The 26,225-nt window shown below is 46.4% G+C and overlaps 2 protein-coding genes and 2 long non-coding RNA genes across 4 annotated transcripts in view; 3 read left to right on the top strand and 1 right to left on the bottom strand.

Annotated features, from left to right (window-relative positions):
* LOC127327065 (uncharacterized) overlaps nt 1-26,225 on the top strand; it is a 229,148-nt gene that overhangs the window by 135,970 nt on the left and 66,953 nt on the right. The gene's annotated exons all lie outside the window — the stretch shown is intronic.
* Nucleotides 5,026-5,730, top strand: LOC127326922 (uncharacterized). Its single transcript, XM_051353706.2, has one exon. It carries the CDS (start codon nt 5,158-5,160, stop codon nt 5,503-5,505), a length of 348 nt encoding a protein of 115 aa, XP_051209666.1. The 5' UTR covers nt 5,026-5,157; the 3' UTR covers nt 5,506-5,730.
* On the bottom strand, nt 16,373-17,061 carry LOC127327017 (uncharacterized). Its single transcript, XR_007868327.2, has 3 exons — nt 16,876-17,061; nt 16,689-16,782; nt 16,373-16,579 (listed from the first exon to the last, which is right to left on the bottom strand). It is a non-coding gene; the product is annotated as an uncharacterized lncRNA (long non-coding RNA).
* Nucleotides 20,626-22,497, top strand: LOC127327013 (pollen-specific leucine-rich repeat extensin-like protein 1). The gene has a single exon (XM_051353791.2). The coding sequence runs from the start codon at nt 20,953-20,955 to the stop codon at nt 22,495-22,497; it is 1,545 nt and encodes a 514-aa protein (XP_051209751.1). The 5' UTR covers nt 20,626-20,952.

Here is a 26,225-nt window from a genome sequence, read left to right as displayed (position 1 = left end):
GTGACGAATGGAAGACGACATTCAAGACCAAACTTGGTCTCTATGAATGGCTTGTCATGCCATTTAGTCTTTCCAATGCTCCTTCAACATGTGAGAGAAGTCTTATGCATTTTACGCAATGAGAAACTATATGCAAATCTTCCTAAATGCACGTTTTCACAAAACAAGCTGATCTTCCTTGGATTCGTTGTTTCCTCCAATGGCATCAAAGTGGATTCTTGGAAAGTTGAGGCTATTCATAATTGGTCTACAACAACCACCGTTGGCAAAGTTCGAAGCTTCCATGGCCTTGCCGGTTTGTATCGTCGCTTCATGAAAGAGTTTAGCACCATTGCTTGCCCTGTGAATGAACTAACTAAAAATAATGTTCCATTTGTTTGGGGCAAGGCCCAACAATATGCTTTTGATGAATTGAAAAAGAAACTCACCGAGGCACCACTCCTTGTTCTACCCAATTTTTCTAAAACTTTCGAGATTGAAGGTGATGCAAGTGGACATGGAATTGGTGGTGTTCTTATGCAAGATGGCAAACCCGTTGCATATCATAGCAAAAATTAGACGGTGCTCGCCTAAACTATCCTATATATGACAAGGAACTTTATGATCTAGTTCGTGTTCTTGAAGTTTGGCAACATTATCTTTGGCCTAAAGAATTTGTTATTCACTCTGATCATGAATCCTTGATATTTGAAAAGCCAAACCAATTTGAACAAAAGGCACGCTAAATGGATTGAATTCACTGAGTCCTTCCCGTATGTAATCAAATACAAGAAGGGCAAGGACAATTTATTTACGGACGCTCTTTCCCGCAAGATTACCCTTTTATTCACTCGTTTGGATTTCCATGTTTTGAGTCTCGATGAAATCAAAGACCTATACCCTTCCGATACCTTCTTTGGCCCAATTTTTCCAAAGTGTTCTATTGAAAAGGGCATCGATGATTTCTATTTGCACCAAGGTTTCTTGTTCAAGGGCAACAAAATTTGTATTCCCAAGTCTTTGCTTCGCCTTTTGCTCTTACAAGAATCAGATGTTGGTGGAGACATGGGACACTTTGGACGAGAGAAGACGTATGCAATGCTTTGCACCCATTACTATTGGCCAAGAATGTACCGTGACATGGAACGCCTTTGTCGACGATGGACAACATGCCTACAAGCTAAGTCCAATTCAAATCCCTATGGCCCTTATACTCCTTTGCCCATCCCTTATGCACCTTGGTCCGACATAAGCATGGACTTTGTACTAGGATTACTTCACGATAAATATGTTCATGATTTGGTTTTCATTGTGGTTGATAGATTCTCTAAAATGGCACATTTTATACCTTGCTCCCGAACGGATGATGCTTCACACATTGCCTCCTTATTTTTTAGGGAAATTGTGAGACTCAACGGTATACCAAGAAGCATTGTCTCGGATCGAGATTTCAAATTCATAAGCTAACTTTGGAAGACATTAATGGCCAAGTTCAACGTCAAGCTCTTGTTCTCATCATCGTCGCACCCGCTTACAGATGGACAAACCGAAGTTGTGAACCGAAGCCTCTCCACACTACTACGAGTACTTGTCAAGAAGAAATTGAAAGCTTGGGAAGATTGCATGCCGCATGCAGAGCTTGCCTACAACCGCGCCAAGCACTCAACAACAATCAGAAGTCCCTTCATGGTCGTCTACGGCTTTGAACCACCAACGACGATTGACCTACTACCACTTCCGCTACATGAGCAAGTAAACATGAACATCGACAAACGAGCCCAATACATGAATAAACTACATGTAGACACAAGATCAACAATCTAGAAACAAGTACTTCGTCAAGCCACACGACTCAACACAAAGAAGAAGGCAAGGATTTTCGAAGAAGGAGACCTAGTGTGGCTACACCTTCGCAAAGACCGGTTCCCTCAAGAACGCAACTCGAAGCTCAAACCACGAGGCGATGGTCCCTTCAAGGTAATCAAGCGCATCAACGCCTACTTCATCGACATACCAACATCCAAGTACTTGGTGAGCAACACATTCAGAGTGAGGACGACTCTTTCGCAAGTGGTGGGGAGATGATACGGGGTGGCTTTTGGACACCTCCGCCTCAAGACCGCCAAGCCCTCCTCGTGGCCCAATGACACGAGCTCGGGTCAAAGCCATACACCAAGAGGTCAATTCGCTCCTTTCAATGTATACATTTGATACATCATTGGATGGCATGCTACTTCATGTGAATACCTTGTGTTCAATCAAGTACATCGGACAAGACACAAGCCGTGGAGACCAAACCAATGGAGAAGAAGAGAAAAGAAGCTCCAGCGCTCCAGTCGGAACTACAACCCTCCAGGGTCGGTACTAAGGCCCAGATGCCTCCCAGGAGTGAAGGAAAAGTAGAAGAAGCCCCAGCGCCCCAGCCGGAACTACCGCCCTCCAAGGCTGGTACTTCCGCCCAGATTCCTCCCAGGACTGAAGAACGTCGAACTGAATAAGCTCCAGCTGGTACTTCCGCCTCGTATGACCGGAAGTTCCGCCCGCCGGTACTACCGTCCAAGTTCCGACCAAGTTCCAAAAATGCGCCACAAAGGAACCAGGGGACTCTGCATTCCAAACTGCCAATTCCGGAAGTACGCCGGTAGTGGGCCGGTACTACCGCCCAACCGGTACTACCGCCCCTGGTGGACGGTACTACCGCCGTTACGCGTTTCAGCCGAATCTACCTGTTTCATCTTTGACTTACCCTTTCGACCCTCCTACTATAAATAGCCTTGTTGGCTCAGATCTAGGGTTAGAGTTAATTTTAAGATTAGACACGAGCTTTGCTCCTCCCTATGGGAAACCCCTCCAGATCTGAATCTATGGAGTGTATCACGAATCTTTCGAGGAATTGGTCTCTTCCATTCTAGGGATTTTAGTGTTATGGATCTTTTGCTTCTTGCAATTCTATCTATTTGCACTCTTTCCCTCTTTCGAACTCTACCGATTGCTTGCCAATCTTTTGTGAGGGATTCTACTCCTTGTAGGTCTTTTCCTTTCAATTCTATTGGGTAGGTGTATCGGACCTACGAAGAACAATCGTTTGTGTGTGTGTGTGTTACGTTTGTGTCTCCGTTTTCCCTGTTCTCCACCTGTGTTCTTCGTGTTTCTCACCCCTCCACCAAATCCGTGAAGATCGGGCCTCCCCAAGGGTTCATCCATTATCATATGGTATCAAGAGCTCCTTGGTTGCCATGGATTTGACCCACAAAAATTTTCTTGAGAAAATTTCGAAAATCCCAAAAATAGCACCAAATTGGTCTTGGTTGGATCTCGCAATTTGTTGAGTTTTTTGTGGTTTTGTTCCAATAGAAACTTGTCTTTGGTGTTCATCTACAATTCCCCCATCATCTTTGGTGCTAATTTTTCCACATATTCGAAGGTTTTTGGACCGGATTTCCGCCCAAATCGACGAACAGCCCACAGATCTGTTGCCACCGGTACTACCGCCCCGCATGACCGGAAGTTACGCCCGGCCAGTACTACCGCCCCCAGTGACCGGAAGTTTCGATGGTCCGAAATTTTGACATCTAACTTTGTTTTTCGTTTTGGCACTTCATCTTTGTGTTTGGACTTTGGTTTTGAGTGCCATTTCAGTCATCACAAGCTTCTGCAACATCGATAACGACGACAACACCCCGAGCGGTTCATTTGACACCATCCAACACCATCGCAAGTTCCAGATCATCATCGGCCACCATCATCAAGTTGTATAACTTGCTATTTAACTTATAGCCCTAGCTTCCTTTGCGTACCTATCATATCGAGGGTGTCTTTCTAGTGTTGCGAAGCATTGCGCAAGCGTCCCGACCGTGAGGGTGTGTATGAGTTGAGTAAAGCTACGAAGCAAGCTCGTTGTGAAAAGATAAGTAAAAGAAGCGTGACATACTTACATAGATAGCAGTATCCTTACATAGTGAGAAAAATAAAAAAATACAAAAATAAAAATAGTGTGTGAGTGACACCAAAATACAAAAGAGTCCAAAACTTATAAGCAAAAGAGAGAAAAGAGAAGAGATGTGTCTTGCACAAATCTTTTTGCTTCTCAATTTTGCAACCAAGCCACGATCTCTCTTTTGTTAACGTGACACCGAGCTAATAGTCTTCGTTAGGACCAATTTTGTTCTTGCACATTTTTCTTGGTAGCTACTCAAGGCCAACAAAGCATGGCCAATAAATCTGGGGTTTCCCGCATCTAGCATCGTCGGCGTTGGATAGAATTTTGGCTGCCACGCGCCTCATGCGCTAAACCAGGGTTTTAGATCCCGTGTTATGCTGCTCACTAGCGCCGCCAGATGGAGCCTTTCACCGAGGTTGTTCTGGATTTTCCTGTCAGCAACCTCTAGGGATGACGAGGGAAGAGGGGGAGGGTGGAGGTGGGGGGGGGGGGGGGGCTAGAGACTACTGTTTGTCTCCCGGCCAACTAGGATGGGAGCGAGGCGGCGTGGTCTTAAAAATGGGCAGAGTCGGCTGGTGAGGCACGTGCCGCGGGCAGCACAACAAGGACGTGTTCCGTCGCCATCGTAAGTGCTTGGGTCACAATCCACGGCCCACGGGGTGACTGGATCAAGGTGAGATTAGAGGGTGGTTCGGTGGTGTACCGTTCGTTCACATGAGGCTTTCTCTAGGTACGACTCGGCAAGTGGAAGCACAAGTGTGTGCCTGGCTGGAACCTACTAGCAGCAAGGGTGAAGGGCGAATGTAGATCATGAGCATGGAAGATTGCGATCGGTGAAGCTGACCAGCAACATCCGGAAAATATTTTGTATCCTCAATCAAGAATAACAATGACAAAATGGGACAATCACAATCATATCATGAGTATCAGCCAGGCAGTTGGAGTACGTATTTTGCAGTTGCAGCGGCCGGTGTGGTGTCACGCGGACGGACCGGTCAGTAGGCCGTCGGCCCCACGCGTCATTCCAGCCACCCAACCCAACTCTCTCTCTCGCTCTCACCAGCTCCCCAAGGAAGGACCCAAACTCCCCTATAAACCCAGGCACGGACCAAGGCGCACCTCATTTCCCTTGCCGCTCCCACAAGCCAAACACAAGCACCAAACCCCACACCGCAACGCAACGCAGAAAGCAGAGACGAAGCATCCGTAGATCCCCCCGTTCCACTTTCCCTTCCGCCATGGCCAGGACCCCGGCCTCAGCCGCCGCGCTCATGGCTGCCTCCGTCCTGCTCGTCCTCCTCCTCGCGCGCTGCGCAGACGCTGGGGACCTGCCGCTCAGCTGGGAGCTGGGGCTCACGGGCGTGGAGGAGGTGGCGGACGACGGCTACGGGTTCGCCGCAGGCGACGGCGACGCGGTGGTGAGGCGCGTGCTGCAGGGCGGCAACGGCTACATCAGCTACGGCGCGCTGCGGAGGGACAACGTGCCCTGCTCCGTGCGGGGAGCATCCTACTACAACTGCCGCGCCGGTGCCCAGGCCAACCCCTACACGCGCGGCTGCTCCAAGATCGCAGGCTGCCGCGGCTAACCCCGGCGCTCCTCCACCAGAGTACGTTTCGTCATGAATTGAGTCCATGTCCCCCTCCCCGAGTCCCGATTCAGACTGTTGGTTAGTCGTCCTCTGTCTGCTCTATTGTTTCTTCCAAACTGTTGTAGCGAATTCCAAGTCCTCGTGTCAAAAGAGGCCTTGTCTGCTCATGTAAATTGGATTCTAAGCCGTGTATAAACTGATGGATCGATGATTGATTTCTTATGTCTATCATGTGCTTTGCTTGTTGATTCGGGTGATTTGATTTTCCAAGGGGATCCAACCAACGCCCTTTTATTTGTCTGCTTATATTTCCTGATTATTAGCCTAACTGCTAGTAGAATAGCGACGATTCTTTGCTCGTTTTGTTCCCCTTGGGAATGCATCGCACAAAGAGAAAAAGTCAACTAGAGCTCTCCGCTCGAGGCATTCAGAAGCTACGCCTAGAAGATACGGTTTGCTCCCCGGTTTCCATATAAAATCTTGTTCATGGTCAATGGTTCAACTCGTGACGGTTTCTCAATCTCACCACCGGGTTGCGTCTGTCACGCTCAACCATTCGCCAAGAAAGAAATTTACCATGTTAACACATGTGCTGCTCTTCATCCCTGTTGTCCAACCTTGCCCTTGGATCACTAGTATGGTATCCCTCAAATTCCCCTCCTACTCACCTTCTTCTCCGGCACACCACATGGGTGCATTCATAACCAGAGTGCAAAAACTCGGCCAGGAGAAGAAATTTCTCGCTCGCATGCACTTCACGTGTCCTAATATCAATGCAAATTTCCATTCCACCATACAAGCACAACTACTCTTGGTACAAAAACGGGGGAGGACGCGCATACTGCGAAGACTTCAACCAAACCTCGCCAGCGGGCATCGCATAATTAGTGGCCCGGAACTGGTCAGCACCCACCTTAATCTTTATTCCCATGATGAGCCGGCATCACACTCAGACGTGACACGGAATATAGAATACTGCCGGCTTTATTGAGCGTCGTTGGTGGCCAACTGCAAGCAATCACATCGCGATTCGGTACCGTGACAGGCATTGGCCTGCGTCTGCAAAGATTCATCACCCACCGACACCGCATTCCATTCGACCGTTTGAGGGAATGGAAGGCCGGTTTAACTATTACTAGTAGCAAGAGCGTGCAAAACGTTTCAAAAAACTTGGGGCTATCAACCAGTTTTCAACTTAGACTCGGTTCTACTAATACAACTACCTCCCTAATCTTTTAGATATCAATTTAACTGAGATCCGAGTTATTACGTCAGTTAGGATGCTCCATCGTCTCACACGCAATTACATATTCGCAACTAATTACTCCTCTCTCTGACTCATTACTATGAGATTTGTCAAAATTTAGATGTATCTACATTCTATTTAGTGTTTAGATATATATCTGAATTCGGATGAATCTTAAACAACTTCCATGGAACGGGGGGACTAGTTACTTCCTCTTCATTTGCGAAGGATTTTCTTTTATATATTTGTTGTTGCCTTGCGCAATTCAAATTAGATGAAGTACCTAACTAGCTAATATTATTTATCTTATAGAAAATGTCAAGAAAGATGTAAATTATAATTAATCTAAGAGTAGCCACTCATAATTTGTATATTTATATAAAAAGAACTATGCCTATTAATTTGTGGTAACATGTGTACACCACTAGAGTTATTTTTTGAGAGTATATACTACCACAATTATAACTTCATGCCCTCACGAATGTAGATTTGGATTATTATTTTGAAAAAAATTCTCGTACTCACCCCATCCTAAAAGAAGCTTCCCAACCTTGTTTAGATAAGAAGGTACACAGATATGTTTTAGCTAAAATTTTATCCGTAAAGTTTGGTTCGTGGGAATTGGGGTGGTGTCTAGCCGATGTTCGCCCCTTCCTGGTTCCACTGCTGCGGGCCACCCCTGTTCATGCTTCCACACTGTATAATCAATAGTCTGGTCCGTGGGATTGTACGAAAAATAGGGGTAATATGAAAGATATAGTTGTTAGGAAACTAAACTTTAATCATAATTTTTTTATATTTGGTGTGTGCTCTCTGATCATTTTTTTTACGTTTTTTTAGAGTATACTGTGATGCGGCCTAAGGCCACGTGGGTTGCCCGATCTCACGAATTGACCGAGGGAAAGGCGGGGGAGAGGAAGAACACGAAGAACACGGCGAAGAACACGATGAACACACGCGAACCCACGCAAACACACACCAACCCGATACAATTCCGGTTTACTCCCGATAGCCCGAACCACTATCCCGATAGAATCTCTCAAGGGAGAGACACACGGTAGAATCCCCGAGAGGAAGATCGGTATACGATCGGTGGAATCACACGAGTGAGAGACCGGTGGTAGAATCACAAGTGTGAGAGACTAATCATATAAGGAGTGCCTTGTACAATAGATTTGGATAATCTAAGGAGGGGGTTACCCTAATCCCAAAGGGATGGTGGAGGCATGAGCCAAATTCTAGTTCATCAACTCTAGCCTAATGAAGGGGGAGGTGAGAGCCTATATATAGGGAGCCACTAAGGAGGGGTAGTTTAGGCATACAAAGAGCATAGTGGGATGGTTTATATTATGAGCTTCGCAGTGGGAACGGCGGTGTCGGCGTAGGCATGGCGACAGTGCCGTCTTCCTCCGGCGTCGAGCAGGGTGGCAGTGTCGGCCACTCCATGGCGGTGGTGCCAGCCTTCCTAGACGCCTCTCCTTCTTCCGTCTCCTCTTCCATGCTTCCGTGACGTCGGACTTGAGCGTAGTTCTTGATGATGACCATGATGCGGATAAGACCGAAGGTCGCCCCGTATCATCTCCCCCCACTTGAAAAAGAGTCGTCCTCGACGATGAGTCCTCATGAATGTGTAGAGGAGGTAGATGACACCAACCCTTCAATGTCCTTTCACTTGTCAAGAGCCCTATCAATAGCACAAGAAAAGCAAAGGAGCAATCAAAGCGTAGCCAAAGTTCAATGGATTTAGGAAGAGGGCGCAAGTAGAAGGAGGTCACCTTATCGAAGTGTCGGTGTGCTCTCATTGAGAGGTCTTGTGTAGTGGAAGTGTGCAGGCAAAACCTCTCATTGGAGCTCACTTGTATCATGCTCTCAAGAGCTCTTTTTGTCAACTCGTGCTCAATCGATGTTGACATTGGAGTTTGAGTACCTACACACATGTTAGACAACAAGAACAATGTGTGTGCATGGTATATGAACACATCATCCATCATGATGCGCCATTTCTTTTGCACATCACCATTAGCGGTAAGCAAGATATAATAGTACACATGGTGAATATGCGGGGAAAACTTAGGAACATGCTCAACATGGATATATGCAAAGTCTCCAAAATGTGAGAGAGCTATGGGGGCAATCTCATTCACAAGCATATTAACACTATTGCAAGCCAAGCATTGGAAAGAGAAATTGTTCATCATATTGGTTGCATTAATGGGAGAATATTGCAAGCATGTAGCACAAAACATTTTCAAAATTTCATCATTGTTGTTGACCAACCTAGGGAAAGAGCAATTGTTCATCAAGGTTGTCACAACACAAGCATTATCATTTTCATTGCAAGCAATACATGGGAAAGAGCAATTGTTCGACATATTGCAAGCAATAGGAGAGAAAGTGAAACTCTCATAGCATGGCATGGACATATTATCATAAGCAACTAATTCCACATGATCAACAATGTTATCAAGCAAAGCATCACATGGGGAAATGAACGAAGCATATGACATAGCACTTGGATCATCCAACTCATGCATGCACTCACAAATTATCATGTCCACTAGTGGGATCATGGCATCATCAACACCCATATAGGTACCTTTGTAGTCCCGCTCATATGAGGTAGGTGTTGTGGAAGTGGTAGGCTCCATGTGGCCTCCATGTTCATCTTCAAGCAAGCATGGTGTGATATCATCATCTTCATGCACCATGTACATCTTCTCCATGATCGGCGTCTCGTCATCCATGGTACCTAATGAGACACAAGAGAACACACTAGAGGTAGAGGGTAAGTTGTTAGAACTTGAAATGGCCTCACATGACCTATCAACTACCACCCTCATCTCACTTGGTGTATCGCTCATGCTCTCGAAGTGGAGGCACTCATCAAGCTCACATATAGTGGAGTCACTCATCTCACATATAGTGGAGTCGCTCATCTCACATATAGTGGAGTCCCTCATCTCCATGGCAATGGCGTCGTCGATGTCCGAGCAACCTAGCAAAGAGGAAGACAACACAAGCGGAGTAGAGGTTAAGTTGTTAGAAATCGAAACATCCTCACTCGACTCATGGGGTGTATCACTCTTGCTCTCAAGGTGTTTGAAGTATGCGTTGCACTCGGCTTTTTCTTTGGGTGTCATTTGGGCTTCTCGAGCATCTAGCTCGGCGAAGTATGCTCTCATCTCGGCTTGCTCTTGTGGGGTCATCATGTATATCTCACTAGGATAGGTGTATATGTATGGTGGAAGGAAAACTACACAAGTATCTCACCTATCAAGAAAGTATCGGAAAATGGTTCAAGTCAAGAGCAAAGTCGAAATGTATCGGGTTACTCACACACACACTCAAAGCACACGCAAAAGGCTAAGAACTCTATATGTGGTGGGTAAGGCGTGGATAGCAAACGAAAAAGATCAACGGAAAAGTCTATTGTCAAATGTGGGTAAGATCCAAAGTCAAATGTCAAAAGTGGTGATCTATGTCAAGGAAACACGGAAACACACACAAAGGAGAACAATGGGGTTAGCGCGACCAAGGAAGTGAGCAAGTGACAAAGATGGTCCTAACGAAGACTATATGCTCGGTGTCACGCCAACACAAGAGAGACCGTAGCTCGGTTGCATATGAGAGAAGCAACAAGATTTGCACAAATGCCACTCTTCTCTTTTCTCTCTTAGTGCGCACAAGCTTTGCACTCTTTTGTATCGGTGGACACACACTTCTTTTTTCTATTTCTTTTTTTTTCTTTTTTTTTTCTCTATGCTTAGAAGCTTTATTTCTCTCTATGTATATGTCACACTTTTCTTCTTTTGTGTATTTTTCTCACCGAGCTTGCTTCGGAGCTTCGCTCAACACAACGCACACACACAAACCCTCTCACGGTCGTGACACTTGTGCAATGCTTCGCAACACTCGGAAAGCCACTCTCAATGGGATAGGTACGCAAAGGAAGAAAGGGGCTACAAGGGGTAGGGAGGCAAGTTATACCTATTGACGTTAGGCGGTGTCAAGCACACGAACTTGCGATGGCGAAGTGGTGGTGTCGATGATGATGTCGAGGTTGCGCCGGAATCCGGGGTGCCAACGGTGTCGTCGCGGTGTTGATGTGGGCGCGGAAGTGGAATAGACGACCGATGCACTCCAAATCGGAAACCGAGCAAATTAAGTCAATGCCCGAAAAGTTGGGTCAAAACGAGCGGTCAAAAGTTGGGCTCCAAAAATCGTCAAAAATTAGAGGTGGGTTATGTGGAGTATTTGGGGGATGCTGTTAAAATTTGAAGTTAAACGGACTCCGGAAAGTTGTGAAAATTTGGGGCAAAAAGTGGAGTCAAAATGGTGCGAAAATTGGGTCAAAACTGGGAAATCCGGTCACGGGGCCGGTTGGACCGGATCCTGGGCCGGACCGTCCGGTCTGACGCCCGGTTTGGATCCGGTCCGGTTGCCGCGCGGTTTGGATCCGGTCCGGTTGCCGCCCGGTTTGGATCCGGTCGGTTTCAACCGGGTGGCCCGGTGTGTCGTCCGGTTTGCTCCGGTTCGAGGGAAAATTCTGTGCGTGCGAGGCCAGGAGCGGGACGAGTTTGCTGGTGATGTGTGTGCCTGCGCGTGGGGGCTGCTGCCTGAATGGAAAGAAGCTGAAGACGCACGCGATGTAGAGAAGCTGGCGAACTGGTGCTGGGTGATGTTGGTGAGCGGTACTGAGCTTGGGCGCCGGCGCGAGGAACGGCAGCGCAGCGGTCGGAAGGTCGAGCAGTTGGGCGCGCGTGGAGGCGGCTTGTGCGAGCGGGAGCTGGTGCGCGAGCGCGAAGTGGGGGCGCGGTGGCAGCGAGCTTGCTGAGCGCGTGCGGGTGGTGCGTGGTGGCCTGCTGGCGGCGGATCGAGGCGGGGCCAGGGGCGGGCGGCGGCTCGAGCGAGGCCTGGCGAGGCGCAGCTTTGCGCGGGCGAGCGGGAGTTGTGGAGGCGGGGCGCGCGTTGGAGGCGGCCTGGAGCGAGGAGGGCGGCGCTGAGCGGGCGCGTGGCCTGGGCGAGGATGGACGCGGCGCGTGGATGGTGAAGTGCAGCGGCAGAGGCGCTGCGGCCTGGCGGAAGCTGGTCTGGGCGAGCGGGCGCGCGGAGCCAGGAGGAGTCGGCGATGGTGAGGAACTTGGGAAGAAGATGAACACGTGAGCTGTTCTTGAGGAGAACCGGACCAACTTTGCTCAAATTCGCACCAAAACGAACGGAATTGAAGGGGAAATTATGGGGGAAACATAGATCAGCACCCTAAACAACAGATCTGTGGATCAAAACCACAAAAAACGCAACAAATTCGGAGATCAATTTTCGAGCTATTTTTTGGGGCAATTTTTGGGGAAATTTTTTGGATGAAAATCGGTGGAATTGGAGGTCAAATTCGTGGCAACCTTTGCTCTGATACCATATGATGCGGCCTAAGGCCACGTGGGTTGCCCGATCTCACGAATTGACCGAGGGAAAGGCGGGGAAGAGGAAGAACACGGCGAAGAACACGATGAACACACGCGAACCCACGCAAACACACACCAACCCGATACAATTCCGGTTTACTCCCGATAGCCCGAACCACTATCCCGATAGAATCTCTCAAGGGAGAGACACACGGTAGAATCCCCGAGAGGAAGATCGGTATACGATCGGTGGAATCACACGAGTGAGAGACCGGTGGTAGAATCACAAGTGTGAGAGACTAATCATATAAGGAGTGCCTTGTACAATAGATTTGGATAATCTAATGAGGGGGTTACCCTAATCCCAAAGGGATGGTGGAGGCATGAGCCAAATTCTAGTTCATCAACTCTAGCCTAATGAAGGGGGAGGTGGGAGCCTATATATAGGGAGCCACTAAGGAGGGGTAGTTTAGGCATACAAAGAGCATAGTGGGATGGTTTATATTATGAGCTTCGCAGTGGGAACGGCGGTGTCGGCGTAGGCATGGCGACAGTGCCGTCTTCCTCCGGCGTCGAGCAGGGTGGCAGTGTCGGCCACTCCATGGCGGTGGTGCCAGCCTTCCTAGACGCGTCTCCTTCTTCCGTCTCCTCTTCCATGCTTCCGTGACGTCGGACTTGAGCGTAGTTCTTGATGATGACCATGATGCGGATAAGACCGAAGGTCGCCCCGTATCATACTGAGAGCATACTAAACGAATGTTAAGATTTTATCACGCGGAACGAACGAGTTGCATGAAGGTGAACAACAATTGCCAAACTAAACCACTGCCACATGGCAACTCCTAAGATTAGTTAGGCATTCACTACATGGTAAAACCACATCATAAAACCTATGTGGCGAAGTTTGTACTCTATAGTGGAGAAAATCAAGTTGTCCATAACCTTGTGGATGACCTTAAGTTTGCGTGTTGCCTACAAGTAATAGAAAATAATTTCTCTCTCATTTCTCTTTCGTGCATGATACTACATTATTAGGACACGTGGATCCCAAGTAAATGCGAAAGTTCACATCATACATAGCTGGAGATTCATTCATACTAGATTTTGGTGTGCGCCTTGGCGCACGATCCCGTGTGACTCGTGTGTAGGTGAGAAAATGATAATAAACTTCTTACGTTTTATAAACCGCAGCGAACCAGAATAAATTATACGCAGAGAACAAATATTTATATATAATCAGGAAAATATGAGGAAAATATGTTACATCAAATAACGGTTATTAAGCAAGGAAGGAACTCCAAATCATCATAAGAGCATTTCTCAAGACCACTAATTTCACAGAAGAAATCTAGACTCGTGAACGTGTTCTCATGAACAAGAGGTATTGAGAAAACCAAGAATGGATATAGCTTCGACATGTGAGGAAGAGCACTTGCTAAAATAACAAAGGTAAATATATCAAAAAGAAATAAAATATTTGTAGCGGACTGTGGTAACATGGCCAGTTATTGCGGCAGCACGAAGATGAGGTCCATGCTCCAGTTCTGAAGCCCGTCGCATCCGGTTACGATCCTGTGCACCTCCCAGTCTCGCACGGCCTATCCACACGGCCACGAGCCTAAAGCAGGTCCTCCTGAAACTTCTGCACTCCGAGCGACACCAGGCTCAGAGCATCTTCAAGAAGCCATGTATAACCACCCTGTATAATCGGTTTTACAGCACGCGCGGCGCCAGCGAGAGTTTGACCGGGTGCTGTAAACAGCCACGTCAAAATTTAACGCTGAAATGGTCCTTTTGCAGATGCGCTAAAATGCAGCCCCAAAAACCACATTTTCACATAATTGCACATCTAAATGGATGAGAACCTAAAAATAGCTAAAAATATAAATATATTAGATAGTTCAACCCACATTTGCTACAACCGAATTTAAAACTAAATGTAGACTACACTAATCGGACTACTCGAACTCGGAGGAATTCGTTGTTGTGGACGACATCGGAGTCGACGGCCACTCGAACTCGGAGGAGGAAGAGTCAACGGCGACGGTCGTCGGACCGGCGCCCTTCTTCTTCTCCTCCTTCCTCCTCACGGCCTTCTCCTACTTCTCCTTCTTCTTGGCCCTCCTCGCCTCCCGATATTTCTTCTTCGCCGCCTTCATCTCTGCCTTCTCGGCGAAAAAGGCGACCTCCGCGGCCGCTTCCTCCGGCAAGCGCCGCGCCCACTCGAGGACGCAGACGGTCGTCCCGCTCGGCGACAAGGAGGCGCTGCTCGAGCTCACGCTGGCGCTGCCTTGCCTCCCGCGTGACGGCCAACGGCAGCAGCCCGAGGTCTTTGGCCTGCTGCCGCGTCCAAACGTCGGTGGTGAAGTTTATCGAACGGCGAGGACAGCCGAGGCGCCAGGCCACCGCATCGTACGTGCATGCCACCTCGTGCACCGTCTCATACGTGCTGAGGCCGATGCGCTCCTCGCTACTCCAGATTTCCACGTAGAGTCCCGTTCGGACGCGCGCGCACACCGCAATATCCGGAGCTTGAGCGGGAGCGGGGAGGCATCACGGCGGAGCGGCGCGCGAGGTGAGGTGGAGCAGAGGCGAAGCGACGCGCGGGGTCAGGTGGAGCGGTGGGAAGTTTCCAGGCGGTTGGGTGCACGCTCGCTGGAAGCGGCGAGCCAGTTTTGGCGCGTGGGATGGCGCAGAAGCCTGCAAGCGTTAATGTTTTTACCGTGCGCTGCGTTTTTCGCGTGAAAAAGCTTCGCGCGTCCGCTTCCGCGCTTCGGTGAATTTTTTTCAGCGCGCACGCAGTTTACAGCGCCTGTTGAAGATGCTCTCACACCCATGCCCACCGCTGACATGCCCTTGTTGCAATAAGACAATATGGAGTAAACACCGCCATTAAACTTATAACATTATATTTATCCTGCTAGCATAATTGGTTAACGTCTTTCAACAGTAAGTGAAGTGTTGTGGCTGAACTATATCTATGTAAGGAGGAAAATAAAGAGTAAGTGGATATAAAATATAACACTCACGCTGTGGTTTCATTGGATGAGGATCACTGTTAGTAACATGAGCTGATAGAGGAAGAAAAGAGGCCGGCTACCGTCAGTGATATAAATAGATAACGGTGCGGAACAGAAGCAAGCACTGCTGCATGAATAGATGGTTACATATTACAGTATATACTTTTGAAATTGATAAATTAACTGGTTCCACTTCATTACATATCAGAGGATCCCTGTCCATCGGAACATGCGATGTGGCGATTAACTATTGCAATAGTAGAACAGTAGAACACGGATGGTAGCAGCAGTCACTTTACTGTCAAACAGAAGTGATACATATGCATGGGCTACTCTACTGGTTCGGCATGCTGGACTACTGTGAGATGGGCCACGACAGGAGACTCGGCCACAAGTAGGTAGCTAACTCTAATGACAGTTGCTATTCCAGAAAAAGACAGGTGAAAACGGGGAGGGAATAAAAAAGAACAAAGGAAATTGGGTACTCCAGGAAAGAAAAATGGTCCGAATTCCTGTTGTGGGAGGCGGAGGGGGACAAAGGAGATAGTGGTGGCGGCGGTCGGATATGGGGTTGCTACGCAGCAGCAGCATCCTCTCTGCTGGCCTGTTCTTGAACGCTGGCGCCGTCGCTGCGACAGCGCCGGATCCGGACTCTCTGCAGCTAGCTCGCAGTCCACCTTGCGGAGGCAGAGGCCGATCTCTGGCAGCATGAGCGTTGTTCCGGTCTAGGGCGGTGGGAGTGTGCAGAGAGAAAAGAGAAGCAGAGAACTGCAACCACTTGAAGATGAGAGTCGTTGGTATGTTCCCTTTCTTTCAGCTACTTGACATTCGTTTACCGATTGCGTAGATTTGACTGAAAATTATAGTGCTGAAGAAATCAAAATGAAAAGGTCACAGGTGAAACCAGCTATATAATATAATACTTCAAAACATGCCACCATTTTGCTCATTCTGGTTAAATTCTTTGGTATTATCATAACTGGTAACTGAAAATTAACAGAGATGCAAGACTTTGTATCTTGTATACCACAAATTTATTATTCAGAGTTTCTAAGCTAATTTGGGTAGCCAACTTTACTTGCTGTAGATAGTTTGAGAACCGAGATACTATATCCGTGAGAGATAGTTTTATTCTGCTGAGCTCTTCGCTAAGCATGCCATCACACATACTTTGAATAGCAACGGAAAGAAGCATGAAAACAGGAAACAAAAAGCTAATTTTTTATACATCTACCCATTGCAGATACACATCAGAATACACAAAACAGAACAGATATTCAGAGAAGTTAGTTCGTAGGCCACTACTTGGAAATGTACACAAAACTAAACACTGTCTATGTGCCTCTTCTATATGAACCTAGAAGTCAATGACCATCCAGCCAAGCCTTATAGCCACCAAAAACCTGAACATAAGAATATGCATAGAGACAATAATTAGAAAAGGGCATCAATCAACTGGGTTGAAAGTATACGCATTAAACGATGCAGAAAAGCAAGAGAGGAAATACTGACACATCAAGGTGCACCATCTTCAGCAACAAAACAGGTAGCCATTCATTTTAAACCCATAGCAAACATCATAGCAGAGAGTGAAAGATCAAATCACCTATATAGAAACACATGCGTGTAAGAATCAATGCTTAAAGATGACCAAGCATTTCCCGGTATGCTATATTTCATGTCTGCGGAGTCGGCTCACCAGATTCATCAGGCGCTAGCACTTTCATCCCTTCCCTTGATGTGGCACATAAAACTGCCCATGTGAAAACGCTGGCTTTGGGAAGTAAATGCCAACCTAATTAAGAGTTTAACCTTGGCTTTTGATGTGCCTTTCTAGAATAAAGAGGCTAACATATAGGCATAAAGATGTATTCACTGCTGCAATATTGTTCATGTGGTAAAAGAAGATAAAAATTACCTAGTAACTTACACCATAACTTAAGCCTCAGAGTCTAGTCTGAAATTTTCCCTCGATTGCACCAATGGCTTACGATTATAGCTTGAGATTCTCTACTTTTATATGAAAAAAAGAGCATGAACTGATCATTGCTGAAAGCTTCATCTTCAATTTCGTGTATATACCCAAAAGCAAGGATCTCGCTTTAAGCTGAAGTAAAGTCAGCGACACAAACACAACACCACACCTTCCATTCACTTGTTTCAGAGTTGCACTGCTAAGCTGAACAAAATAAAAGATAAGCCAATATTCCAAATATCAACAATGGAACATCTTGTTATCCAATTGATTAGTTCAACTTCGGGATAAGCTAATTTTGCTATGCTTGGTTATGTAGACTTATTGCTAAAACTTTTCTAACTTCAGAATGAGATGCCATTTTCTCAACGTCCAGCTGTGTAACCATGTACCAGTGAATATGCATTTGCGCTGAAAAAGGAAGCACATGTTCTCCCATTTTTTCGAATTTCAGAAGATGTTAAGCGACACCGTACGCACGACCGTATACGGAAGTGCTGCCGGATTGCAGCACGGGACGATCGACTACATCAACAACGAGATATGATCTCGTAAGGCTTTGGATCTTCGAGGGTTAGTCTCTCATACATCTCGTTGCTTCGATCTTCATAGATTAGATCTTGCTTCTTCCTAGATTGGATCTTGGTTTTTGTTCATGTTCACGGTAGAATTTTTTTGTTTTCCATGCAATGAACCCATCACTTTATTCTGTCAATTGCACATGTCAATTGCACAGCTGTATTTTGTTCACCCAGCATTTTATTTATCTTTATGGAGAGACACCTCTAGTGAACTGTGGACCCCGGTCCTTTCTTTTACACTGATAAAATCATCATGTTCTATTTACTTACTACAAGCACTGTTCTCTTTAATTCCACTACAAACAAACATCTCTTTCCACACTATACAGTTAATCCTTTGTTTTCAGCAAAACCGGTGAGATGACAACCTTACTGTAAGTTGGGGCAAAGTACTTTGGTTGTGTTGTGTGCAGGTTCCCCGTTGTTGCTCACGCCGGTAGTACGCTCTGGCACAAGTCAGCTAGCAACACCTTCAGAAGTCATGCCTTTCTCCTACTGGTCGAAAAACCTTGGTTTCTTACTGTGGGAAAACTTGCTACTGTGCTCATCATACCTTCCTCTTGGGGTTCCCCAATGGTGTGCAATCTGCGCTCATCATACTATCCTCAAGGTTCTATAATCAACACCCAATTGTGCTGATTAGGGTTCTGTCTTACCAAAGGTTTACCTAAAAAGATTTGACCCTCATCCCCAAGATTACGTGCTTGCTTAAATAACTTGAGTGTAACACTTTAGCTTAATCTCTCTTATGTAGGTAATGATTACTCTAGGGTTTTTGATGTGCTCACAAGATCTCTTTAGGTATATAGGTTAAAGCTCCAATTGGGTAACTTAGTTGGATTAGTTTCTTCTTTACTTCTTTAATTCAAGAATATGGTATTATTCCATTTGATATTGGATTGTCTTACCACTCCAAACTGAGATATATTATATCCTAAGCTTTTAACTCAAAGGATGTGATGATATCATTTGGATGGATGGATAGAACTCTACCACCTCTAGGTTTTATTGTAGATAATTTTACAATAGACAAGGATGCAATGATCAAGTTTTAATAAGAGAACTTGTATTAATTTCCTTGTCACAAGTTTAAGAATTGAGTTGAGAATATACCATGAGTATCATGGTAAGAACAAGTATTTGATTATAGACATAGAAAATATAATACATGATTAGCTCCACAACTAATTTCTTGTTTGACTATAGTTGCATAAATATCCATGTGTTGTTGATCATAAATACCATATCATGATCTTTTTAGAAGATGTGATATTTGTTCCTTAGGTCATGTGTTGTTGTATTAGTTTTAGTTCCATTTGTTCTAAGACATAGATCAAGTCATATTTACCAAGAATAAGGTTTTAGCAAAGTGCACATTGAAGTTTATAGCGCTTGACTTGATGATCTACTTCAATTCCATCAACTCAAGTGAAACTCTAATCATTTTGACAAGTTTTATTTGAAGGACCGAAAATTCTCCAGATTTTCTATGCATGAATGCGATGCACACAAGTGTATTCTCTCTTTTTGTAACCCCAAATCTTGGGATGTTACATTTTTGCAGAGGCTCCATGGCACTGTGAAGAGATCACCTATAGAGATACGCACCCATGTTCTCTCTCAGGTCTATAACCATGGACAAAGGATCTCCTAGCTAACACGGGAGATGGGTGACTAGGATAACACAGACAAGGAGGGGGAGGCATGCAGTTTTGCTAGAGGAGACCATGCCATCCACGGTAGGTACGAAACCTAGGCGATCGGTCGCCTCGACTCCGTTCTCAAAGCGATGGGAGTGTAGGGACCCACGAGCAAATCAAGGTATGTGTTTAGTTATGCTAGGACGTAGTGCGTAGGATGGAGCAAACACTGCACCACACCCGTATGGGGGATAATCGACGACGAGATAGACCAAATGTCGAGAAAAACGCATAGTCACAGAAAACGAAATACCCATATTATCTTTAATTAGTAAAATTATTATTAGCCCTTTATTTCTGTTGGGTTTCATAATTAGCCTACCCCAACTTGATTAGAAAAGGCTTTCATGTTGTTGTAGTGCAATTATTAGTAGAGATAGAGGTGGAGGGAGGTAGAGAATTTAGAAGTGGAGACAGATATAGAGATAGAGAAGTAGATATATAGATATAGATAGAGAATTTAGAAGTGGAGATAGAGAAGTACAGATAGAGATAGAGATAGGGATGGAGAATTTATGAGTGGAGATAGAGATAGAGATAGAGATAGAGATAGAGATGGGGATAGAGATATATAAGTAAAGATATAGAGAAGTAGAGATAGAGATAGAGAAGTAGAGATACAGAGAGGTAAGGATAGAGATAGAGAAGTAGAGATATAGAGATAGATATATGGATAGAGATAGAGATTGTGTACCAATCCCCTCAAAACTCCGGATGTTGGTCGAGTTTTAGAGATTCCTTGAATTTTAAATTTGAACGTAATAGTTTAGCCTATATTTTATCTAAATAAGCAACAAGTATTTAGGCTCGGAGGGAGTAGATGTAGCCAACGATGTATAATCATAGTGTGCAAAATGATATAATATAGCAAACAATTCACCTTTTTAAAGACAATTTTAAATTATGTGACCATGGTATGTGTGACATATCTGAGCCTTGTTCATATCGTACACTATTTCAGTATTTCAGTAAAGAAAAACTTTTAAATGTCCAACCTCAGAAAATGATTGTCACATGTCTATAGTTTGAACGGTCAACACCAAGTACATACTCGCTTGAATCAAAACGTTTGGCTTGTTTCTTGCGTGAACACCACATTTATCATCTAGGCACGCATGAACCAACTCCTCCCATAAATCCTCTCAGCCATATATCTAAACCAGTTCAGAAAGTCAAACTATGTTAAGTTTGACTAAGTTTTTATAAAAAATTATTAACATGAAAAGTACAAAATCAATACCATTAGATAGATAATGAAATATATTTTTATATGGTACCTACAAAATATCATATTTGTTCATAAATTCTTCTAAAAATTTGGTCAAACGTTACTTCGTTTGACTTTTTGAAAAAAATATAAGCCTTAAGCCTTCGGATGGAGGTAGTATAAAACTTGCATGCCCGAACATTCCGCTACATTCTCCTTTTTCTGTTGCCTCTTTGACTCCCCCACTAGCCATTGGCTTGGGCCTTCTTCGGCCAAGGCTGATCGATGTTTCATTCGTAAAACGTAACTAACAATGGTCACCCTCCCGCTCCCGCTCCTCATTGTCATCGCGCTCATTTTCTCTGCGGCTTTGGCGCTCACCGCCGAGGAGGCATCAACCATCGGCCGTCGCCAGCTGCTCGCCATCGAGCAGCACGACGACCACGTCCACATTGACATAAACATCAAGATCAAGATCAGCAACCCTCGTCTGCTCGCGGCCCACACGGCCCTGCAAGCGCTGAAGCATGCGCTCTACTCCGACCCCGGCAACTTCACCGGGAACTGGGACGGCCCCGACGTATGCGCCTACAACGGCGTCTTCTGCGTCCCGGCGCCGGATGACCCGTCGGCCAGCGTGGTGGCATCGTTGGACATGAACGGCGCGGATGTGGCCGGTCATCTGCCTAAGGAGATAGGGCTCATGAACGACCTCGCCGTCCTCCACCTTAGCTCCAACCGCTTCTGCGGGATCATCCCTGAGGAGATCAAGAACATGATGCAACTCTATGAGTTCGACGCCAGCAACAACCTCTTCGTCGGTCCGTTCCCTGAAACGGTGTTGCGTGTCCCAAAGCTCAGCTACCTGGACATCCGGTTCAACGACTTCGATGGCCCCATCCCGTCGGAGCTATTCCTGAAACCCTTCGACGCTATCTTCCTCAACAACAACCGGTTCACCGGCGGCATCCCGGACACCATCGGCAAGTCCAAGGCTTCCGTGATTGTGCTCGCAAACAACGAGCTCGGCGGGTGCATCCCTCGGACCATCGGCGAGGCTGCCACCACGCTCGACCAGCTCATCCTCATCAACAACAGCCTCACCGGCTGTCTGCCGATGGAGGCAGGGCTTCTTAGCACTACGACGGTGTTGGATATCAGCGACAACGCGCTCACCGGGTCTATCCCACAGACGTTGTCTGGACTATCCAAGGTGGAGCAACTGGTCCTGTCGCATAACAAGTTCACTGGGCAGGTGTCCAAGGGCGTGTGCGAGCTGCCTGCGCTGGCGAACCTGTCAGTCTCGTACAATTTCTTGGGGCAGGAAAATGGCGAGTGTAGTGTGGGCATGGACAAGGCGTTCGAGGATGAAGCAAACTGCATGGGACAGGCAAGGCCCAGGCAGAGGAGTGCAGCCGAGTGCTTGCCCGTTGTTAGCAATCTGGTGGACTGTACCAAGGAAGAACGTTGTGGATGGCCGGGGCACAATCTAGATCCTCCAACACCAGTCAAAAGTCCCCCACCCGTGGCACCAATGCTCTCACCCCCAGTTTTCTCTCAGCCACCTCCAGTTTACCCGCCAGCGCTGGAGAAAGCATCCCGACCACCACCGACAAAGTCCCCACAGCCACCAGTAGAGTCCCCGCCTCCACCAACAGCCTCTCCGCCGCCGCCAGTAGCATCTCCCCCACCACCAATAGCCTCGCCGCCTCTGCTGATAGCGTCTCCCCCACCACCGGCACCTATAGTAGCGTCTCCACCACCGCCGGTCTTCTCTCCCGCACCACCGGCAGCATATCCGCCACCGCCATATTTTAAGCCAATTATCCTGCCGCCAGTATGGGGTACAAAATACTAGTCGCCACCACCGCCGCAATTTCAAGGCTACTGATCTGGTGAGAATGTATGGTTTGTGTATAAGTTATTGGTGTTGTTCCATTAGCACAACTGAAACTGAATGGAATACAATTGAATTGATAACACCAGTAGTGCACTAACTTGTCTTAGATGTGCATTTTCATACAAAAACTTGCAAGTTGTAGTAAAAAATGTTCCCGTGAGCGCTCTCGTGACAGCACGGGCGATTGCCACTTTACCGACCCGTGCTCCTGTTCATAGCGGGATCGCCTCGATCCCTTACCATGGCGGGCCACGGTCGTCATCTGTTGCCCCTTCTAGCCTCCACTCGTCCACTCCCCTGCTATATCCCTACTCACTTCCTCTCTAGTCGGTTGAAAACCCTAGATTCCCCGCCGATTGCAAAGCTCATCAGAACCAGATCCAAAAATCAACAGCGGCTGACGCTGGTGATCATGGCGGGCAAAGATGTGGATGTGCGGCAGGAGGGCATGGAGCAGGCGACGGGAGGCCAGGTAGCGGCTTTGGAGGGGGGAGGGCTACTGCAAGCCATCAGACTTTGGGGGCGCGCTCAACGAGGGTGCTCATGATCGATCTTGAGTGCTTCTAGGGACAAAAGGAGTGGCGAGCTCTGCTTTGGCTCTTTTAGGTCGATCGCAATTGACCCTAGATTCCAAGCTGCATGTACCACAAGGGCATTTTTTGCTCGTGCTCCAGGATTCGATTCCGAGCAAAAGGCATAGTACATATATTGGACACGAAGTCGCATGTATATAGCTCCCGAATAAACTCATAGCAAGATAGATGGCCTCAGGAAAATTTTCTAATCCATAGATGGACCCCGCTTTACTGTACATGCATCAACTATATTGTGGTGGCTGGTGCCCAAATTTTGTGTCAGGGCTTCGCTGCTTAGGTGCCAACCTTTTGAGTTTTGTCCGTTTAGGGCATCGGCCACACTGTGGAGGGCCGACTTGGAAATATCTCATATAGTCATTTATTTACATGTACTACCCCGTAACCCTAACCCTTCTCTCTCTTCCTACTCTCTCAGGCTTAGAATTGGCGGCGCTACTCGCGCATACGTTGATATGTCGCCTCAGTCGCCATTTCCGGCACCAAAGTTAATTCAGCGTGTGTGCGGGGCATGGCGGCTCTTCCTCACGCCCTTCCCCGTGTTCCCGTCGCGAGATCAGGTGGCACGGAGGAGGTGGCCAGGTAGTCCCCGAGGAGGGTGACACGTGCGCACAATGGTTCGTCACCGGCTGGTCGATCCATGGGAGGCACTGTACCGGATGTTCCAGATCCCGACTTCCCGCTGACTCAAGGTATAAATCATTGTATTACCGGCCATCTTGCCAAACTGCCGATGAACTGGGTTTTATGCGGTGCCATTGTACAAATAAAATAGTTTTTTTTTCTTAGCCATGTCGGGAGTCGTACTAAAATAGTAGTCCATTTCGGTGACACAGAACGAAAGGGATTTGTCTGTCTGCATCGTCAATTCTCTCACCTGGGTATGTTTATGTTTAATGGAAACTTTATTTGGCCAGCCATTGTTGTACTACTACTTTTTTATTTTTGCATAGATGTAAATATTTGCTTAACCTATAAAACCAGAACTGATGTTTGTTTCGAACCCAAAACCCCTGATACGTCTCCAACGTATCTATAATTTCTTATGTTCCATGCTTGTTTTATGACAATATCTACATGTTGTTCACACTTTATATCGTTTTGATGCGTTTTCCGGAACTAACCTATTGACGAGATGCCGAAGTGCCAGTTCCTGTTTTCTGCTGTTTTTGGTTTCAGAAATCCTAGTAAGGAAATTTTTTCGGAATTGGACGAAATCAACGCCCAAGATCTTAAAATCCCACGAAGCTTCCAGAACACCCGAGAGCCACCAGAGGGGAGCCCTGGGGGCCCCACACACCAGCCTGCCGCGGCCAGGGGGTGGGCCGCGCCCCCCTGTGGTGTCACCGCCTCGTCAGCCCTCCGACTCCGCCTCTTCGCCTATTTAAAGGTCCCTGACCTAAATCTTCGAGACGGAAAAGCCACGGTACGAGAAACCTTCCAGAGCCGCTGCCATCGCGAAGCCAAGATCTGGGGGACAGGAGTCTCTGTTCCGGCACGCCGCCGGGACGGGGAAGTGCCCCCGGAAGGCTTCTCCATCGACACCGCTGCCATCTCCGCCGCCATCTTCATCACCGCTGCTATCTCCCATGAGGCGGGAGTAGTTCTCCATCGAGGCTAAGGGTTGTACCGGTAGCTATGTAGTTAATCTCTCTTCCTATGTACTTCAATACAATGATCTCATGAGCTGCCTTACATGATTGAGATTCATATGAGTTTTGTATCACTATTCATCTATGTGCTACTCTAGTGATGTTATTAAAGTACTCTATTCCTCCTCCATGATGTAATGGTGACAGTGTGTGCATCATGTAGTACTTGGCGTAGTTTATGATTATGATCTCTTGTAGATTATGAAGTTAACTATTACTATGATGGTATTGATGTGATCTATTCCTCCTTTCATAGTGTGAAGGTGACAGTGTGCATGCTATGTTAGTACTTGGTATAGTTGTGTTAATCTATCATGCACTCTAAGGTTATTTAAATATGAATATCGAATATTGTGGAGCTTATTAACTTCGGCATTGAGGTGCTCTTGTAGCCCTACACAATTAGTGGTGTTCATCATCCAACACGAGAGTGTAGAGTATAGCATTTATTTATTCTGTTATGTGATCAATGTTGAGAGAGTCCACTAGTGAAAGTATGATCCCTAGACCTTGTTTCCAAATACTGCAATCATCGCTTATTTACTGTTTTACTGCATCTTTACTTCCTGCAATATTACCACCATCAACCACACGCCAGTTGTAGCATCAAGCTATTTTCTGGTGCCGTTACTACTGCTCATATTCATTCATACCACCTGTATTTCACTATCTCTTCGCCGAACTAGTGCACCTATACATCTGACAAGTGTATTAGGTGTGTTGGGGACACAAGAGACTTCTTGCTTTGTGGTTGCAGGGTTGCATGAGAGGGATATCTTTGACCTCTTCCTCCCTGAGTTCGATAAACCTTGGGTGATCCACTTAAGGGAAAACTTGCTGCTGTTCTACAAACCTCTGCTCTTGGAGGCCCAACACTGTCTACAGGAAAAGGAGTGTGCGTAGACATCAAGCTATTTTCTGGCGCCGTTGCCGGGGAGGAAAGGTAAAAGGTACTCACACTCCGGATCTCGGCTACTAAGCTATTTTCCGGCGCCGTTGTAAGTGCTCGAAGCTATTTCCTTTAGATCCTGTAATTGCATCTTTTTGTTTCTTGTTTTACAATAGTTTGGCATAATGGAAAGCAACAATGAGCTTTTAAAATTATTTCCTGAGTTAAGACATGGATGGTTTGATGCGAAAATTAAAAAACCCATGGAACATATTAGTATGAATACTTTGAACACCATTGTTGCTAATGATATGGAAAATTCTAAGCTTGGGGAAGCTGGTTTTGATGAGCATGATATTTTTAGTCCCCCAAGCATTGAGGAGAAAATTTTCTTTGATGATACTTTGCCTCCTATTTATGATGATTATAATGATAGTGGTCTTTTGGTGCCGCCTGTTATGGAGGATAAATTTGATTATGATTACAATATGCCTCCTATATTTGATGATGAGAATATTAATGATAGCTACTTTGTTGAATTTGCTCCCACTA

This window comes from Lolium perenne, chromosome 3 (assembly GCF_019359855.2).
Source record: "Lolium perenne isolate Kyuss_39 chromosome 3, Kyuss_2.0, whole genome shotgun sequence".
NCBI classification, from domain to species: domain Eukaryota; kingdom Viridiplantae; phylum Streptophyta; class Magnoliopsida; order Poales; family Poaceae; genus Lolium; species Lolium perenne.
Note: the sequence above shows the minus strand (reverse complement) of the source record. Positions and strands in the feature narration are given on the sequence as shown.

What these genes read in the sequence shown, in the direction of transcription:
- LOC127327013 (XM_051353791.2), top strand. Translation starts at nt 20,953, where the DNA reads ATGGTCACCCTCCCGCTCCCGCTCCTCATTGTCATCGCGCTCATTTTC.
- LOC127326922 (XM_051353706.2), top strand. Translation starts at nt 5,158, where the DNA reads ATGGCCAGGACCCCGGCCTCAGCCGCCGCGCTCATGGCTGCCTCCGTC.